This window comes from Musa acuminata, chromosome BXJ2-2, assembly GCF_036884655.1.
Source record: "Musa acuminata AAA Group cultivar baxijiao chromosome BXJ2-2, Cavendish_Baxijiao_AAA, whole genome shotgun sequence".
NCBI lineage: Eukaryota > Viridiplantae > Streptophyta > Magnoliopsida > Zingiberales > Musaceae > Musa > Musa acuminata.
In genome coordinates, this window is record NC_088339.1 from 26,695,475 (window position 1) to 26,716,085 (window position 20,611).

Genomic DNA, 20,611 nt, shown 5'->3' on the forward strand with positions numbered 1-20,611 from the left:
AGGAAGTGACTGCACTCGATGCAATGCCTCGTAAAGAGATGTACCATAAATGACTACCCCTGCACCTTATCAAGATTGCCAGAGAACCAAATAGAAGATGACTACCCCGCAATCTACAATTTATATGAATGGGCTGACAGGCTTACGTGGTAGACATTTATCCACTGAATGATATCTTAACACACAGGGACTTATTTTACCCATGAAATGGCCTTCCGTCTTCGACCTATATTAGCAAAAACCTCATGCACTGAACCAACTTATTATTTTATTTATGTTGATGACACCTTCATATGTGAGGAGAGGCAAGGGAGGCAAATAAATTTATAAGAATATATATATATATATATATATATATATATATATATATATGGTTCCCCACATGTTTTATACAGTAGAATATCTTTTCCTAAGTACAGGAGTTGCAAACTCTAACCATTTTAGTTCAAAGACAATTTGGCCAAAATGTCAACAGCAGAAAATTACGCTATCAAGATGGCAGGTTATATAAAGGTTGCAGTAATATCATACGGTCAGCAAGTAATTCCATGAATATTTGTGTAGAAAGCTAAGATAAAAGATATGGCAAGAAATATAAATCCTAATAATGTACATAGAAAATAAAATTGTAAGCTGACAGTGGAGCATGTAATCGAGACATTCCTACTATATCATTGACCTTGTTTACAATCTTGACAAAACACAGGAAGCAATTTCAAATGCTATTGAAATGTTCCATCCTTCGAAACAAAGCATATTTTAAGAGAAATTACAGAAATTGTTTTCATCACCTCTTTTTTCTCAGGTAAGCTTCGAATAATTGCATTTAGCATGGCAGAATGTGAGGAACAACCATTTACTACATTGATAAAGCCAACTCATTAGCCTCATCCAGTGACACTTCTTTAGGGAAAGCTTTAACGACAAGGTGTATGCTATAACATCTGGCTTCAAGTCTTCCGTGAGAATAGCACTGGAAATATCTCTTACAGCACCAATTTTATCAGTCTAAAAGTTCACTTATTATGACGTCAAAGATTTTTTTTAATGTGTCAACAAGTTGAGATCTTGACAGTTTATCGCAAGGTCATAGGCTCGAATCTCGCCTTTGCAAAAAAAAAGGTCAAAGGTTTCCATCAAGAGTTTTTTCTGAGACAAGCTATCTTTGATTATTGATCTTAACATAGTCCATCCATTGTTATGTAGTAGGTTGCGATGTCCGTGCTGACTTTGCTACAAGCATCTTCTTATGCAATATTTTGCACAACCATCCCCACCTGATACAATCCATCTAACACTGTTATAAGATATCACTGTGGGTTTCAATACCTCATGGTTCATTTCACCAAGAAATCCTAAAGCCTCATCTGCTTCCAAGCTCACAAAAGCCACTGATCAATGTACTGTAAGTAGCAACATTTGCCAAAAAACCAATCAAAACCATAGAATCAATTATTTGGCAGCTTCATCAATTCTTTTCTCTAAACAATATCCATTAATAAATATGTTATAACTGTATCAGGCTAAACACCTCCTTGAGTCATCATACCCACTAGCTTTTGTGCTTCGTTGGCTTTCTCATCTTTACATAGAGCATCAATTAATATATTAAAAGACACATCATCTGGATAAACTCCTTGATCTTTCATCTGTTCAAGTAAATAATTGACTTCTTTCCACTCACCAGATTTGCAATTGCCCCCAGATCAACGAACTATAACTGTAGACACCTGGTTTCAGCCCTTGATCAATCATGTCATTGAAGAGTGTACGATCTTCTGAAAGTTGCCCAATCTTGCAATATCTGTCGAAGATAGTAAGTACTGTAAAGAACAACATTAGGTGTCACTCCTTCACCTATCATTTCATTAAACAAAGACATGGCCTCATTCATTCTCCCATTCTTAAAACATGCACTAATCAGGATTCCATAACTATGAACATTGAGCTCAAGTCCCTCTTGCACCATGGAATTAACAACTTTTGCTGCATCATTAAGGTGACCTTCCAAAACATATTCGTGCATTAATAAATTATAGGACCTAATGTTAGGCTCATTACCTCTCGCAATCATTGGATCCATAGCTTATGTGCTTCACCAGCCTTCCCTTTTCTGCAGTGAGAATTCATTAAAGTGTTGTATGTCATGGAGTTTGGTATAAGACCTCAATTCAACATCTCCTGTAAGAATCCAATGGCGTAAACTAGAATCTCCAAGAATAAGAGAAGTATACGTGACGATGTCTGGCTCGACACCTGTAACAACCATTTGCTGAAACATTTCAAAGGCCTTACTCACAGCGCCGACTTTGCAATTGGCACTGATTAGTACACTGTATGTCAAAACACTTGGCATACACCCTAGAGCAACCATTTCTTGAAATATCTTGAAAGCCTTCTCCAAAAATCCCTCTTTGCAGAGGCCACTGATGATCGCACCATAAGTTACAGCATCTGGTACAACACCTTCACAAATCATTTATTCGAAGAGTTTGAAGACACTGTGCGTATCTCCCTTCCTGCAAAAACCCTTCTGATGCAATCAGAGTGCCCTGCCCGTGTTCCCGCTATCGCAAAGACACTTGATGAAAATATTGTATGTGATCAGATCAAGTACGCAACCCATCTCAGGCATTATCTCAAACAGGTTGGCGGCGTCCCCGATCCTCTTCTCCGGACAGAGCCCTCTGATGAGGGTACCGAATATTACGGTCGTCGAACTGCAGTCGCGCTTCAGCATGCCACCGAGTACACCGAAACCCAAATCCACGAGGTTCATGCGGCAGCAGCAATCGATCAGGATGGCAAAGGTGACGGCATCAGAGCCCCATTCTTCCGGCTGAAAAGCAAAGGAGAGTAGGGTAGTGTTGCGTCTTCTTCATCTGGGAGATGGTCGGGTGTAGGACGTTAAAGGCACCGATGGATGGTCTGGGGTTGGATTTCAGCATTCGAATGAAGAGGCCGGAAGCCTCTTCGATTTGGAGAGACCCCAATCGATGGCATTCCTTCACCAGCTTCTCCAGTTGGGCGGCGGTGAGGCGACTAGAAGGAGGAGGTGATGCGGAGCTCATCACGCCTCGTCTTGCAACCGTGATTAGGTGCAAAGGCGAGCGATCGGGGCGAGGGCACAACCGTACCAACAGCCTCTGCAGAAGTAAATTGTCGGAGTCCACCCATTTTGCTATGTTATAAAAAGCCATAAATACTCCGTCCAAGTATAATTACTTGGGCGAGCATCCTCGGCAAAGCCTTCTTTTTTGTTTTTTCTTCTCCGTTTTCCATGAGGTAAAACCTTTTTCGTATCTTTGAATGTACGCCACCATTACTGATGTCAAGACCCTGACATATACATAACAATAACATAACAATAGATCTCCTTTTTGCTGGATATATTGCTAGAGTGAATCAGTTCACCGATTTTAGATCGATCCACATAAATCGATTCAATTTCTTAATTATAAAATTTACTGTTAAACTGAGCAAGAACATAAAAGGGCTATAATGGTCAAACCTCCGAAGTGATGGATCTGAGCGTTCATATGTTCTAACCTTTTAAATATGTGATTCTCGAGACTAATATCGCTGAACCTGAGATATTTTTGGACACCAATATAATAATTTACGAAAGTTAACATAATAAAACTCCCAAATAAATAGTTCATGATATAAATAAGATTGAACCCAGAGATGGCTCTCGATATTAACATAATCTAACTCATGAAAAAGTTTATCTCCTGACAATGATGGAGGCTGAATCAACATAAATATATCTTTTGACAATAAGAGTGAATTGTCCCAAATATATCTCACAATAATATGTTTGAATTAGTCCAAAACACTCAACTTCGACAATAATATAGTTGAGATAGCTTAAATCATTCCCTTTCGACGATAGCTTGGTCGAAAAAGATTCAAAGTACTTCTATCGATAATAACTCTAATGAAAATATAATCGAAACATTCCAAACTACTCGTTATGATATCAACATGGTCAAAACGAGCATTCTCTTCGTCAATAGTGCAATTGAAATGATTTAAAATGCTCTTTTCAATGATATCATGATAAAAATCGATCCAAAGTGTCATATTCGACGATAAAATTATTGAATCAACCTAAAACATTCCTCAATGATAAGATTGTAAAATTATTATTTTCGAAATCATATGTAAGCAAAAGTGTTCCATCTAGCGTTAAAATTATGGTTATGTAATAATGCATAACCCATGTTTCTACTTAATCCTTCAAATTCCTTACTAATTTAAGCATAAAAGAGATTTTATCAGTCCTAAACATAATTTTTTCTTACAGTATCCTTTTCAAACTCATTCATCTTTCAATATTAAATTTATTACAGATTTGTATTTGAATCAAGGTAAACTCTAAACTCCTCCTGGTATGGGACTATTTTAATAATAGTCAAGATAATAGATTACCCTATTTCAATATCGTTGATGTGTGAAATACAATAGCCATGTTAGCCTAATACATTAGATAGTATAAAGATCCATAAACTCTGTAGGAACGAATTACAAAAGTATATTAATGAACAATCATTATATAAGAACCATAACTTGGTTCGATCGGAGATCCAACTTTAGATAATACGTTATCCCGAGTGTGACGCTGCAAATAGATTTCATAAGAATTTATCCAAAAATTATTACATCTTCTAATAAATTATCTCATCCTTTGAGTCCTTGCATGATGCAGCCTAAATATCTCTAATTAGGTGATAGGGAACATTTTAACAACTAATTCCTATATGCGAACTCGATACCATAAAAGTGTTGACGTGGAAGAAAAGGACCGAGTCATCCCCCCCACCGGATAATGACATGGGAGAGGTTACAATCTGTCAACTCTATAAGGAAATCTAGGGTGACATCACATGCATTGCGGAAGAACAAAAAATAAAAATCCTAGATTTCCTACAAAGGTGTTCGTCAATGTGTGAAGATTGATGCACAAAAAATTATGAAATTAAAAATTATATATGAAATAGTTGTGTTACCGTAGATCACTGAATTCCTACGTATCTGTAAGAGAGGATGAAGAATGTCAATTGTCCTCATCTCGGTAGGAGTTACGAAGACGCTTCTCGAATCACTGTCCAAATCTCTATACCTACCTGTTAAGAAGGAAAATGAGAGAGGAGAATTGGAGGTGACAGTCAAGAAAGTCCAACCTATGACCCATTGGTTCCCTCCTATTTATAGAGGCCCCTTATCAACTTAACCCTAATGGATCCTACTATATTGGGTAGTTGATCTCTATCTAACTACCTAAGTATATTAGATTAGTAGATTTCTATCCAATAATCTATTATTGGATCTTATTCATAGGATCCAATAGTTCAACAGTTTATTGAATATCCAATAAGACAAGGGTTTCAACAGATATCTCACATCCGAGCATCTACTCATCGCAATACTTACCATATGTGTGGGACCCTCTACGCCCAATATCAAACTGATCGTGAGTCATAGATGTCAGAACATATTCTATCTCCATAATAATTCTCTCGATTCATCGACTACGAACGTACTAGGTCATTGCGCTGCAATCCCTATACGATATAGAGGAATCCAATCATTTGGATATATTTGTCCTCAGTTACTATGTACTTATAATTCCTCATCTATTAAATACCCCAAAGATTATGTATCGGGCATGGTGCTGTCAGGACCATATGGTTTTTACTCAAGTCTTGTTCTAATCGGATTCTCCTAAAGAACTATTTCTCTCTCAATTCGAATGATTATAACTATAGATTTGTTTGAACAAGAACATGAGATATTCTTCTCATGACACTAAGAATAGATGATCATTTATCGACACTTAATAGTCATCGTAAGGTTAGCTATCACTCTTGATGACCAAATATGTTATATCTGAAACTTCTAGACCTACAAGTCTGGTATCAAAGAGTGGAGTGCTCATACAAGACATCTTTGGTGTCTCAAATTTAAGGATCAGATACACTATTGGGATGACGAAATTGTTATCTTATAATAATACATCATCAACCATCCAACATTCCATGAGCGGATCAATTAGTGAACTCATTATCCAATAAGCACAAACACTGTATCCCTAGTATCCTCACACGACCAGCAATGAGACCAACCGCCTCTATCATATGGATGAATATATAGTACACTAGTCTCTTTGATTATCTTGATATCCCTCTCGTAACCTATGACTAGAATTATTTAAAGTTTATGTTTAAAAGCGAATCAATCTCGTTATCGTAATCTTATCACGATCCGATTCTCATTCACAAATCTACGGATATCACAATATACGTATGCAATAAGTAATATAAAGTGAGAAAATATAATAATAATAATAATAATATGTAAAAAAGATTACGTGTTATGTCACATGTACCATCACTCGCGTGATTGGCTTACAAGATACCTATGACTAGTAGGCCCTCGTTGACAATAATCCATAGGGTGCCTGTTCAGACTGACCCTATCTGCATTTATGGATCATAGTCCATAAGAGGTTATTCGAGCTTGTCCCCCCTTTGTTGGCCTCCGTAGACAATAGTTCACGGGAGGCCATTCGGGCCTATCACCCCCATAAACAAAATGCCAATGTAAGGGTATTATGGTCATTATGAAGGATTTCCTCAACCAGTCATGTATAAAAGTCAGACCTCCGATGCTAGCTCAGGGGTCGAACCTATCTCCAAAAATCTCTCATACTCTAGATAATCCTTAAGAACTAACTTTGAACATCAAAGGGATCAGGTCAAGAAACTCCCCCCGACAATAACCTTTGTGCAATAACTTATTGAAGAGACTAGATTTCACCTCAGCCCAGTCTTGAGGCCACCTCTAACACTCAGAAGCCATCTGAAGACTACCTTGATGTCATATCTACCACCTCGTAGGACTACCACAATGATCACTCGAATGCCCATATACCTTCAAGTCAATACCAAGTCGGGCTGACTCATGGTCGATGATATTCTCCCATAACATTTTGGCCCTAGAAGGAGGACCTTGAATGTTGTAGGAATGTCCACCCGTGACCCTCTCAATGAGTACTCTAGTGAGGAAGCTATACCCCCAATCCACAGTACCATCACACAAGGCAAGTAGTTGCCCTCCTTAGGTGGATGCATCCACCTTTGCTCAAACATCGAAGTGTTATTGGTGCTTGCTCAACGACCCAGGACTCACCTCTGAGTGCAAAAATAGGGTACTTGATTATTCCTATCAAAGTATTCTTGAATCTCACACACCAAGTATAAGCGCTCATACGAATGATGCAAGTCATCATCTCACTTTTACCGTAGCTAGCTCAACAAGCTACATCGTCGTCACAACCATGGTCGATGTCTAAACCAATATTAGCATCTACGCTAATCGGGTTCCCCTAATTGACCTAGCACAAGTAGCCTAAAACTACCCCTGATCAGCTGAACTACCGATAGGAGCACCTCGCTCCCTAATAGTGGAGTTCAGCGTATTATTGCACCAGAGCCCGACCTTACTTAAATCAAAGACCTAATCGACATACTCAATTGATGAATCCCTGAGGGCCCAACTATGATAGATGGGCCAATGCGTAGACGAGATACATCGAAAGTTCCAATAGTCCAGAAGAGAAGACGCAGACAACCCCACCTCGGGTCGCTCCTCATTCGTCCAAAGCATCCAAGAGAAGCTAATCCCGATAAATTTGTCTCCCCTCACTAGAGGCCTTTGATGACAACTCTAACTAAGCAAAGCACATTATTGCTTTCCAAGCTCATATATCTCTATACGGTACCTCATATGCTCTAATGTGCCGAGCATTCCCAATGACATTGAGGGGCTTGACATGAGAGTGGTACAATCATTAGAAACCATTCTTGGTCTCTTCCTTCACTCAGCTCGTAAAAGAATTCGAGCCCCACTTCCTTGGGAACATATGCCTAAGGTTATCTATAGTAATGCTGCTCGGGCTAAGATAGCGAAAGGACGAAACCCACTTTGACTTCATCATACGATTCACTAGCAAAGCCTTATGCGTGTAGGATGCCCACCCCTCTCTAGTGATATAAGCTTATATGATGGGCCTAAGGCCCACTTATGCTTCTTCTAGTTGTTAGTGGAGAGACCATCGACAATAGCCCTAAGAGATGCTTTAGAGGGCCAACCAATATATAGCTGCAGAAGCAATGATCTCAGGTAAGTATGAAGAAACTCGCATAAGGTAGCGCCAAGAACCATCTCGGACACTAACCTTGGGCTCATCACGAAGGAGGAAATATGGTCAACCTGAAATACCTCACCTAAGGTCTGAATTAGCTCCCCTCAACATGACAAGGATTGAGATCCGTTATGATGGAGAGAAAATTTGAAGGCTCGCCACGGTGGAAGCTCAAGATTTGTTACAACAAAGAAGGGAAGAAATCTACTATGGCGAAGAGAAGATTTGAAGGCCTATCACAATGAGAGCTTGAGATCCATATGGTGAAGAAGGGATGAGATTTGCCATAATGGAGAGAAGATGAAGGCTCGCCATGGTGGGAACCATGAGATCTACTATAATGAAGTGGGGAAGTCATCACGATGGAGAGAAGAAGCTCAATATGACGGAAGTCCCAAACCAAAGTGCCCTAGACATGTGAGTTAGAAAATTTTGACCCGTGCCAAGATGAATTTGTAATGACAGAGACATCAAGCTAAATGTGCATGAGGCATGTGATTGAGAAAAATCTAACCCACACCAAGATGAATTTGCTATGATAGAGACATTGGGCTAAATATGCATGAGGCGTGTGAGTCAAAAAATTCTAACTCATACCAAGATGAATCTGCTACAATGGAAGTCCCAGGTCAAATGTGCCTAAGGTGTGTGAGTTAGAAAAAAAACTCAACCTGTGTCAAGACGACTCTGTTACGACGGAAGTCCCGAGCTATATATGCTCGAGGCATGTGGGTCGGGAAAACATGACCCACACCATGATGAATCTACTACGATGAAAGTCCTGTGCCAAATATGCCTAAGGTGTATGAGTTAGGAAAACTTGATTCGCTCCAAGACAAACTCGTTATGGCAGAAGTCCCGGACCAAATGTGCCTCAAGCCATGTGAGTCGAGAAAACCTAACTCGCGCTAAGATGAATCTGCTATGATAGAAGTCTCGGGCCAAATGTGCCCCAAGCGTATGAGGCGAGAAAACCATACCTATGCTGAAACAAATTTACTACGACAAAAGTCCCAAGCTAGATGTGCCCAAGGTTTGTGATTCAAGAAAACCTAACCCACACTAAGAAAAATCCACTATGACAAAAGCATATGCTCAACGTGCTTGAGACACATGAATCGAGAAAAGCCAACCCATAAGATGAGATCTCGAATGCTCCTGAATGAATCAACTGACGCGCTTCAAGCCTCCTCTCACAAAAGCCTCAAAGCACACTTTCGCGGGAGTACAAATGATAAGAAGCATTTTGGCAACCAATCCTTGTCATCTAGTTAGACACTGCAAGGGTATTGACGTGAAAGAAAAGGATCAAGTCATCCCCCCTCTAGGGGCACTAACGTGAAAGAAAAGGGTTAAGTCATCCCCTCCATTGGGCGATGACATGGGGGAGGTTACGATCTGTCAATCACCGTTGACAATAGTTCATGGAAGATCGTTCGGACTAGCTTTGTTGGTTTTCGTGGACCATAATCCACAAGATGTCATTCGGTCCTATCACCCCTCTATTGGTCTCCATGAACAATCGTCTACGAGAGACTATTCAAGCTTCTCACCCCCTATGGATAAAATACCAAAGAGAGGGCATTAGAACCATTATAAATGATTCTCTTAGTTAGTCATATATAAAAGTCGACTCTCAACATCGACCCAACGATCAAACTTTTCTCTAAAAACCTCTCATATTCTAGACAATTCTCAAAAACTTGGTGGTGAAGGAATAAGTATAAGAAACTCCCCCGACGCTGACCTTCATGCAAGAAACTCCATCGTGAGATTGCCACGAAGATCCCTCAAATACTGACATTTTTAAGTCAAGACCAAACCAGACCAGACTAGCTCACGATCGACGTTATTCTCCCCCCAACAACAACGCGTAAACCCAGAACACAAATTAACCGATATAACATGGTAGTAGTTACAGCATATCATACATGCCTCAATGGGTTCGTGAAAATTCTGAGAGATACCAAACGAGGCACGACCTCAATGATGAGAATCGAAGGGCTAGAGTTTCTGGCGCTCTGGCGCGAGAATCCCATTCACGACGGAGACGCCTACAAGCACGCCGACGGCCTCCGCCCCGGCCACCGCGCCGGCCTGCAGAAGATCCCCAGCAACACCGACGCCGGCCGACGCCACGATTCCCTCCTCCGCTGCCTGGATCTCCTTCTCCGCCGCCACGATGCCCTTCTCGGCCGCCGCGATACCCTGCTCCACCGCCTTCTCCCCCTCCTCCACGATCTCCTCCGCTTCCTCCTCGATCTTCTTTATCCTCTTCCGGAGCCCGAAGAGCGGGATTTCCTGCGACCTGGCCTGGGGAGGGAGAGCGGCGAGGGGTGCAGCGGTGGAGAGGACGAGGAAAAGAAGGCAGTTCCTCCTGCCGCCGAGAATTTGCCGCGGCGCCGGCTGAGGGGAGGATGAGGGTTTGATGAAGCAGCGGACGCCGCCACGGCGGCCGGCGCCGCAGTTAGAAAGGAGAGGGTTGAGGAGGAGCGCCGTGGAAGAGGAAGCCATGTCGACAATCTCGACTTGTGGTTGGAAGTCCCGATAGGTGTTGGAGTTATTGTTATCGTTGGGGCTGCGATCGATAGCCTTCCCTCGCCTATGTGGATCAGGAAACAAGTCGTTTCCGTGATATTGCTGGATTAAAAAGTCGAATTTACCCTCCATATATTAAGGAGCAATGGTTTGCGTCACAAATGGCTAATTATATATTATCCATTTTCATCCTTATAGTTACTTTTAAAAGTTACAGATTTTTATGCTTATAAAATTAAAATATTTAATTCGTTTATTCTTATATCTCGATTCTGTTAATGAAAATATTATATCATTTATCACTGAGCACAGATTCTATCTCATTTCGATTTAATTGGCTCACATATTGTGATGATAATGATCGGTGATAAGCCCTCCATTTATAACCAAATGTCGAATTCACCCTTCATAAACTAAAGAGTAATAGCTGGCACCATAGATAGTATACAGTGATGATGGTTATGGTTGGAGATAAGCCCTTCATTTATAACAGCCCGACAAGTTGCGATCGGGTTGGTCTTTTCCACCATTCCGTACAGTTAAACGCTCATGACGGTGTTGATCAAGTTCGTTACAGCACCAACCATCAAGTGCCACGTACCAGATAAATCAACATATCATGAAGATTCATCAAGAAAATATAGTGGCTGGGTCGCATGTCCCGAGTAGCTGATCCTAATACACCGACAGCTTCCGTCGCTCCTCACCGCTCGATACTGATCGTCTTAAAATAAACCCCGAACTGGTGCAAAGCTTCGGCATCAAGCTCCCTCTTCGCCGTCCTCCTTATCTTGTTGGTTTCGGCGGAGAAACGGACGAACGAAAGCAAAAGGTGGCGATCGGCCAACAGAGGCTTTCTTTCTCCTCTTTGCCTCCCCTCAGTGCCTTCCTTTGTTCGTTTCTTGCGTCAGTCGGAGTTGACTTCGTGTAAGATCGTGTCGGTAATGTTATTACCTTGATCGCACTCGTCGAGCTGTTATTTTTTCCCCCTCTTTGACGCGGTTCCTTTTCGTGTTGATTTGGTTCGATCTCATCTAATTCTGCTTGAGATCTTGAGGGTTTTCGCAATTGGGTGACGGGACATTGTTTTGTTGCTGTTGGCGTGTTTTGATTCCTTCCGATGCTTCATTTCCTTGCTTCATCTCCACGATTTTGGAACGTCGATTTGATTGCTGGCAGCCACGATCTCCTGTTTGATTTCTGGTTTGCTCCTTCCATCAGATATTTTCTTAATATCTTGCTCCTTTCCGTTCGAAGACCCGCGAATCGTAGTCGCAAAAAGCGTTTCTTTCGGATCGGAATCAATTCCAGATGCTTCTTTCTTGTAGCAGCCAATAACCGCATAAAGGAAGCTTCTCTTGGTAAGAACTGTTTCATTCTTTATCAATGTTTGGACTCTTTCTGCAGTAAAGTTCGTCTCTTTTTCGAACAGAACAGAGGTTAGCGTTCTGCTTTTGATTCAGGGGATCAAGAAAGACAGTGCCTCCAATGACGGGATGCAATCGTGCCATCTGTATGGAAGAGCTGCCCGCTCATCTAATTCTGGAGATACTGAGCTCTGGTCATCTAGGTGCAGCCGACCTTGCATGCTTCGAGGCAACTTGTCGGATGTTCTGTGGTGATCATGGGCTTTTTCCTGACAGGTTTCAATCCATGGTTGAAATCGCTGCATTCCATCTTTGCAAGGCACATTCTATATTCAGTTCTTTCCCTCCAACTGCACGAACTAAGCTGCTTGATCGTTGTGGTGGAAATTGGAAAAAGGTCCTGAAGTTCTTGCAATCTGTGGAGCATTCTTCCAGCAGTGTCGAGACATCATCAGGCAATGTATAGCATTTTTTCATATATAGTGTTGCTTATGCTTTTTTATATATCTTTTTTGGTATTCCGTGATGAAATTATGTCCTATATTTATATACTTTAGGGTAACTTTGAAGCCATAACTTCTGAATTTGTTATGCTCATTTAATTAATCTGTACTTCCATAACGCAAATAAGACTGTTGAGTTTTTAAGGTCCTGTTGGCAAGGTTCTACTATTGTTGGGTAACAAATAATGCTACATCAGCTTTAAGGGAACTGTTTGATACTGCTGTTTGTCCTTTTGTCATCTTTGACAAACGATCATATGCCTTGTAGAAACAATGGCACTCATATCTATTCTATATAAACATATTTAACCTTTAAATAAGCTGGTTAATCAAGGAAACTAGATTTTTGTTTCTATGTCCCTTGTTTTTGCTTCGTTGAGACTCATAGATCAACCGGACCAATGTCGATCCGACCATCTTCTGTGATCCTTGTTGTCTGCAGAGCCATGCCTTGCAAATGACTTCCGTTGATTGGGCTGATCCACCAATTATATTGATCCTCGTCAATTTCCAATCATTTCAAGGAACTAAACCCACAATCAGATTCAATCTATTTTGTTGATCTAGATCAATCACGATCCTATATCCTGTGACCTATCTCAAATCCGACCATCATTTTACAAACCTTGGGAAATTCGAGCTACCAAATTTAATATTATAATTTGCAATTGTTAACTATTGCTTGTGTCAGACTTATCTAATACTTTGGTAGAACTTCAAATTTGGCGAGAAGCTTGTAAGTAATAATTTATATTTATTCATTCCAACAATGAGTAATGACTTTGACAATTAGGGTGAGGTTTGACCAGCTTTTTGCATTTTTGTGTTAAAATGAACATGTATTACATGTTTTGGCACCATTGTTTGCACATAAATTTATAACTTAGAAGCAAAGTATTAATCTAGATGTTCAAGATCAAGCAACTTAAGTTTACATTTGGCTTGTTCAGGATTCTAGGAGTGTTTCTTAATTTATAGAAGTTTTATTGAAATGATAAAACAGATTTTGCCGTTATGGCATTTTATAGAAAAATACCAATATGTTTACATTTAATATGGCCTCTCGGAATATGTTAGTCTGAAATGGAACATTAATGTAGACTCTATCTCTTCCGACAACTACACAATTAACAATTTCAATCTAGGATAGCAGAAAAGTAAGGTGTGTATCTTGAGTTATGAGGTGTTTGTATTAGCATTTATATGAGCCATGAGTGTCCAAACTTGAGCTCAACAAAACCCAAGTTATGAATTTTGCTTTCTCAAAAGACTTGCAGTATTTGAACTCTGAGGCTTTCCTATTAGAAAAACATTGACATATATGGCAGAGCATTTAAATTTTGTTCTTTATTATGAACAAACAACCGAATTTGCAGTTACATTTTTGCTGAAATCTATTTTAATTATGCAGATGCAGGTCACTGCTGGAAGATATCACACACTACTAGTTCATGGCTCATCAGTGTACTCTTGTGGATCCAGTTCATGCGGGGTACTTGGTCATGGTCAAGAGATAACACAATGTGCTGTATTCAGCCGCATTAGTCTTCCATCTCAATCTTTTGTCACCCATATCTCAGCCTCTCACAACCATACAGCATTTGTCGTGCAATCTGGAGAGGTTAATCTTTGAAATTTATGAATTTCGTACAGCAGTTAGAGATTTTTCTTGCTTGGCTGAATGTTTTGTTGCTTTTTTAGGTGTTCACTTGTGGTGATAATTCATCATTCTGTTGTGGTCATGGAGAAGTAGGTCATGCCATATTCAGGCCTACACGAATCGAAGCACTGAAGGGGATTCCTTGCAAGCAGGTATATCATCATGTACCATCATGCAGTTCATACTTCACATTTTTGGTACTGAGAGAGATTCTGTGGCAGGAGCACACCAAGTGCTTAGTGCTTAAATTGTTCTGCCAGCCACAAAGAAACTCTTAAGGAGTTTACAAAAATATGACAGGAGAAAACCTAGTGTTTTTAAGAGAAAGATAAATATTTGCAGGCAGGTTTGGTAGGATTGGATATTGTTATTTTTTTACATTGTAAAATCACATTTTCAGCCATCAATGTACCTTTTGGGACTTGTTGAAAAATTGATCCTAATGCAGTGGACCAACTAGAAAATGAATGATTTCCTTGGAATAGGTATATACCATGTATCATCACTATGTGATCAATGAAGAACAATAAATTGTCTAAGGTGATCAATTTATGTCTTAATATAATCTCTCATTCTTTCCATAATGTTTTTATTAATAGTCAGACAGTGCTATGGATGGCAACAAGCTGTAGATCCCAATTATTTAATGTCAGCTATATATGTTAACATTGCTCTCATGGTAGTGCAAATCAATCATAATTCCAACATTAGCAAAAGTTTATAGTTAATTTAGTGCCTTGAATCATGCCAAGGACATCTAAATTCTCAATAATGTCATCAAGAACTTGTCGAAAAATACTGACTGCTATATTCTAATGGAATTTTTTCTATTATTGAAGAATTTCTATGTTTAAGGACGTTAATCCAATCTTTGGTTTTCCTGTCTGTTTGTATCAATTTTCTGGAGAATTGCTTTTTCCCTTGAATTCTGACGGAGTGTTTGCTTTGTATGTAGGTGTGTTCCTCTAGTTTCCTATCTGATATACATGATAATGCATAATCGTGTTGTCAAATTTTTTGAAGTACTATTCGTTGTGAAACTTTATTTTAATTTGTTCTCAGGTTGCCACTGGGTTAAGCTTTACTGTGATTCTTACAACGCAAGGCCAAGTTTACACATGCGGGAGCAATGCACACGGCCAACTTGGTCATGGCGACACTGTAGACAGACCAACTCCAAGGAAGATTGAACTGTTTGAGGGACTGGGACATGTGGTGCAGATTGCTGCAGGTGCGAGTTATACCTTTGCTGTGACAGATGATGGGGTAGTTCATTCTTTTGGTTCTTGTACCAATTTTTGCCTCGGGCATGGGAATCAACATGATGAACTTGTTCCACGTGCCATCGAATCATTTAAGATGAGGAATATTCATATAATACGTATCGCTGCCGGAGATGAGCATGCAGTGGCAGTTGATTCAAGTGGATATGTATGGCTCATTTCTAATGATTTTATTTTATTTTTGGATTGTAAATTCAAAGTCAAATTTTCAACTGTTCTCTTCTAACTCTCTTGGATCTGTGGAAGAAATTAACCAAACAATTACTTTTCAGGTATATACATGGGGTAGAGGCTATTGTGGAGCCTTAGGCCATGGGGATGAAACCGATAAGACCAGTCCGGAATTATTGACCAGCCTGGAGTGTCACCTTGCCGTGCAGGTTTGATGTCTTCACTTTCCTCCATTTCAGCTATGCTAAATCAATAGATTTCCAAATTGTCAGTACACTGGTATGACATAGTAGTATCTAAAACGAGACAAGTGAACTATCTTTTGGAATTTCAATGGTATTTATTCAAGAGAGAAAAGGATATTAATAGTTATGCAAATCCAAATATCCTTTAACAAACTATAATGCCTTTAAAGCAATGTTCTGCCAGTTTTCTTATCGTTTCTAATTGCAATTGGACGTAGGAGAAGCCCGCAAGATCCTTACAGTACAAGTTTCTAGCTTTTGTGTTTATTAATCCAAACCTTCCATTTGAAAATATTTAAAGACCCTATAATGTTTTAGTTATTAATATTGAAATAGGAGGAGCACATATTGTGCCTATGATGAGTTATCATACTGCTAAGAATTGCTATTATTATTTGGAAGATTAGTGAATAATTTTTTGATGATGCAACAATAATGTTGACAAAAACAAAAGTATTGTTCTACACCATGAATATTATCCCATTTTTTGTTTAGTAAGCACCTACTTCAAGAACGTATGTTATTTTGTCATTAATTGACTAATTTATCTGGTTCCCTCTTGTCAAGGTTAAATTTCAATAGCACCCGAATAATGAATGACCATTGTGCTTGATTTGGCAGTACAATATGTCTACTGATCGTCTGCTTGGCCACTAACAAGTGCAGGTGTGTGCAAGGAAAAGAAAAACCTTCGTGCTTACTAATGAAGGCTGCGTTTTCGCCTTTGGATGGACGGGTTTTGGAAGTTTGGGGTTTTCTGACAGAGGAATCTCTGACAAAGTTCTCCAGCCATGTATGTTGGACAGCTTGAGACCCCACCGCGTCTCCCAAATCAGCACTGGACTGTACCACACTGTTGCAGTCACCAGCAGAGGTCTCCTATTCGGGTTTGGGGACAACGAGCGGGCACAGCTTGGGCATGATGAGATGCGAAGTTGCCTGAAGCCAGCCGAAATAATGGTTCATCAGGCAATGGACGATACGTACATTGAAGTGCAAGATAATTGAAGATTTTGTTGTGTACCTATATGCATTTTGTTCAGCTTCCAAATGAATGTAGAGTGGTCATGGATTCTGCTAATGTAGTTATTAATAAATAAGAGACTCCAATATGTTTTGGTTCCTGTTGACTTGTCTTCCAGTGGTGGGTTAATTACAGGGAGGACTGCTCCATCATAGAACAAGAAGGCGGTGGCAACTACAAGTTCGTGGTGACTGCTGTTCGGCGGCGACAGCGAGGCCGATGGACATGAAGTCGGGGCCGAGGATGACGACAAGGACCAGCTTGGACGCCATGGAAGGGAGCCAATTTCTGTCTTCCTTGTGTGCAAAATATATATACTCCAAGTGAGGTTTATGCTCTTTGGAGAGAGAGAAAGAGAGAGAGTTGTTGTCTCATTCTTCGCGATTGCAGGCAAGATGAGCTGCGACCCTCTTGGGCCATCTTAAATAAGCTTCCAACGAGTTTTGGGGCGCTCCCATTGAATTGGGCTTCCCAATGACGAAGCAGACGTCTCGAGGACTCCCATTGAATTGGGCTTCCCACTACCATCAGCAATGTGATCTTCCAACGTCTCATTGAAGTCAACAGATGTCTACAAATATTAGGACAAGTTTTCCTTGCAGGAATTATTACTCTATGCAGTAGCCTTCTGCAGACAATTTTGTGGTTTGGTCAGTCAAACATAAGTTGCTGCAAGCACGTAGGGTTGCTTCAAATGCACACAAAAAGGTACTCTATATGCCATCCTCATTCCAAGGAAGAAGAAGGAAGGTAGGAAGAAGCCCATGGCAACTCACAGTAGAGGAACAGGTAAGTAGGAGGAAGAAAAGGAACATACCGCAAACGAGACAGCGAAAATGACAGTTGACATAGCCGTTGCAGAAAGATTAAAAACACCCTTAAAACCCGACAGTACAACGACGAAGAGAACAACAAGAATCATTGTCTTTGATGTAGAGGTATGTTAATAACGAGGGGACTTATCATTTGCGATCTCACAAAAGTGCAGCAGACCTTTTCGTAAAGATACCACAGCCAACGGCTCCATGCCCTTCACAGGCGCATCACATCCCGCCCACTCCACGAATTTGAAATCCATATTATATTCCTTAAATACCCCTCTTCTTCATCTCCACGAGTTCAAATCTCCTCCACTTCCGCAAAAGCGGTTGCGTCTTTCCAAAGAAGAAGTCAAGCTTCGAGCCTTCCTTCTGTTGCCACCAAATGGGACTTTGCCTTAGCAAGAAGAAGGCGGTCTCGCCGCCAAGGAGTGCTCCCACTTCCTGTAGCGCCCCGAACGACAAGAAAGTAGAGAAGCCATCTCAGAGAGTGGTGGAAGCAACCGCTGAGAAGAAGCAGGTGTTTGTCGTCGCCCACAACGCCAAGAAGAGCGCGGCCGAAGACGACAAGGAGAAGAACCGTGGCGAGACCCCGACGAAGAAGGCCGGCAAAGAGGTCGAGACTAATGGCGCTGGTGGGGTCGTGGTGGTGCCTGCGGTGGAAGAATTCAGGCCGGTTGCTGCCGTCAGGACCTCAAGCTGCACCAAGGAGGAAGTGGACGCCATACTGATCCAGTGCGGCCGCCTCAGCCGCAGCTCGTCGGGGAAGGCCTCCGACGAGACGGGGATTGGACACAGAAAGTACTCGGGTTCGAAGCGCAGCTATGATTTTGACAATGAGAAGAAGGGGGATGAGGAGGAAGGGGAGTGGGGGGAGAAGCCCGCGTCGAGGCCTTCCCCTCGCCGGAGAACGCCCAGCCGGGAGCGGTCGGGGAGCAGGGAGCGAGGAAGCGGTGGCGGAGGACGGAGGGTGAGCCGATCTCCCGGGAGGCGCTCCGAAGTGCCGGCTTCGTCGGGCACCCCCAACGAGAGGTCGAAGCCGCCAGCAAAGATGGTGGCTGTTCCGGCACGTGAGAAGGGGAGGGGAGTCTCCCCTGCTGCCTCTAACAAGAGAGGTGGCGAGGCCGGAGCCTTGAGGAGCGCGTCACCTCGGTCGCGGTCGCCGGCGAATACTACTCCGATATCTAATGAGAATGCTGCCTATCATGTTCCGCCTCCGAACCAGCCGCAATCCCTCAGCCGGAGCTCGTCGAGGAAGGCCGAGCAATCGCCGTTTCGCAGGAATCCGATGGCAGAAATTGACGAGAACGCCCTCAGAGCAAACCAACATGCGAGCATTGATAACAAGATTCAGAAGACCAAAGAAGGCGAGGAAAGAATTCGGAAGCCGAGCCAATCGCACACGCAGGTGAGCAAGAATCATGTGTTGCCCACATTTTCTCCCTTCGTTTTCGCAAGTATCGTTCGTAGATTGTGATTTCAACTTAATTCATCACAGAAAACAAGCGAAAACAGTGTTCGAGCAAGCAAATCTTCTTCGCAAAGAAATGGAGCAGCAGCAGAGTTCACAAGCGCAACAAGAAGCAACGATGTGCAGGTGATGAGCTGTAGAGCGAAAGAGCAAGAGACGGAAGCTGCAGTCGCGGGAGAAGCCATAGCAAAAGCGTCATCCAAGGTTACAGAGTCGCCGAATCTAGGGGTGGAAAGCCACATCCTGAAGACCATTTCAGGAACTAGATCCTCCAGAGATCTCGACCACCCTTCTGAGCTGAACCAGGAAACCTTTCTCAATCCCAATTCCTATGCTTCTTCTCTTCTTGAAGACATCCATAATTACCAGCAGCAGCTTCCGAAAGCATCCTTCTCCCTCCCTGCTTGTGTGTCCAAGGCCTGCTCGATCCTCGAAGCAGTGGCTGATCTCAACTCCGCTTCGTCGGAGAACAATGGCTCGCTCAATGGACGGCACCAAAGGAGAGGTTCGGCATCGAAAGTGCCATTTGTGGAATCGGAGATTGTGGTGAAGGATGATCTCCTGGAGCCAAGCCTCCATAAGTATGTTACAGTGAGGGACATGAGGAGGAGCGATGTAGAGCCTCAGGAATCCGCGGGGAGCAACAGCTTCATGGGACAGCCATGGTCTTCGGGGTGGGAGCCCAATTCGGTCGATTCCACGGACCGCTACCAGAATTCAAGATCGATTGATGGTGAGGAGGTGGAGGAAGAAGAAGCCAACCAGAGCCCGGTGAGCCATGGGAGTCGGTACCACCAGCAGCCAGTTCCCGAGGTTGTACGAGAGCCGGAAACCCGAGGAAGAAGATCGAGGGGTGTCTCCGGTAACAGCAGCAACCATCGGTCTCCTGCGAAGTCGAGCAAGAACAGTAAGAGAGAACTTCATCATCGTGTCCAGCTTCACCGAACTGGTAGTGGTGACAGTGGTGGTGGTAAGCCTGGCAGTAACCGAGCCTACTCTGCTGCTGGTTCGAGCTCGTAGTGGCTGCACCAATGCGCCTTGGTTCTACAATCTTTTGGTGCCATGGCAAGGGAGAATTTGCCATTGATGATGTAATTTCTCTTCTCCTTCTTTCCACACAATCTCAGATGCTGTGGTGGAAATGGTTGTGGCAATCTATGCTTGTAGTTGGCATTCAAATCTTGTTTAGTTCTAGGTAGAATTCCTTCTTATTATGCTGTAACAGTAGTTTTTGCATGTTACAAGCTTGCTCATGTTGCTGCAGCAAAAAGTAAAAAAAGCTAACTTTCTTCTTTGGCAGACACATCAGAGAACTGTCACAA

The 20,611-nt window shown here is 41.9% G+C and overlaps 3 protein-coding genes and 1 long non-coding RNA gene across 8 annotated transcripts; 2 read left to right on the top strand and 2 right to left on the bottom strand.

The window, feature by feature from the left end:
* Positions 1-626: 626 nt before the first annotated feature.
* LOC135605670 (uncharacterized) lies at positions 627-3,286 on the bottom strand. Its single transcript, XR_010484510.1, has 2 exons — positions 2,062-3,286; positions 627-1,804 (listed from the first exon to the last, which is right to left on the bottom strand). It is a non-coding gene; the product is annotated as an uncharacterized LOC135605670 (long non-coding RNA).
* Positions 3,287-10,083: 6,797 nt separating this feature from the next.
* Positions 10,084-10,883, bottom strand: LOC103975856 (uncharacterized). Its single transcript, XM_009390966.3, has one exon. The coding sequence runs from the start codon at positions 10,877-10,879 to the stop codon at positions 10,214-10,216; it is 666 nt and encodes a 221-aa protein (XP_009389241.2). The 5' UTR covers positions 10,880-10,883; the 3' UTR covers positions 10,084-10,213.
* Positions 10,884-11,404: 521 nt separating this feature from the next.
* LOC103975855 (ultraviolet-B receptor UVR8) lies at positions 11,405-17,100 on the top strand. 5 transcript variants are annotated; one of them, XM_009390960.2, is made up of 8 exons: positions 11,405-11,688; positions 11,969-12,108; positions 12,211-12,574; positions 14,029-14,238; positions 14,319-14,429; positions 15,340-15,708; positions 15,833-15,940; positions 16,643-17,100. In XM_009390960.2, the coding sequence occupies exons 3-8, from the start codon at positions 12,236-12,238 to the stop codon at positions 16,982-16,984; spliced, it is 1,479 nt and encodes a 492-aa protein (XP_009389235.2). In that variant the 5' UTR covers positions 11,405-11,688; positions 11,969-12,108; positions 12,211-12,235; the 3' UTR covers positions 16,985-17,100. The 5 variants fall into 5 exon arrangements, with proteins under 5 accessions (XP_009389235.2, XP_009389237.2, XP_009389236.2 ...); XM_009390962.3 differs by having other exon boundaries at positions 11,415-11,688; positions 12,005-12,108; XM_009390961.3 differs by having other exon boundaries at positions 11,415-11,674.
* A 998-nt stretch (positions 17,101-18,098) lies between these two features.
* Positions 18,099-20,575, top strand: LOC135605671 (uncharacterized). The gene is made up of 2 exons (XM_065096031.1): positions 18,099-19,226; positions 19,317-20,575. The coding sequence occupies exons 1-2, from the start codon at positions 18,204-18,206 to the stop codon at positions 20,307-20,309; spliced, it is 2,016 nt and encodes a 671-aa protein (XP_064952103.1). The 5' UTR covers positions 18,099-18,203; the 3' UTR covers positions 20,310-20,575.
* The last annotated feature ends 36 nt before the right edge of the window (positions 20,576-20,611 follow it).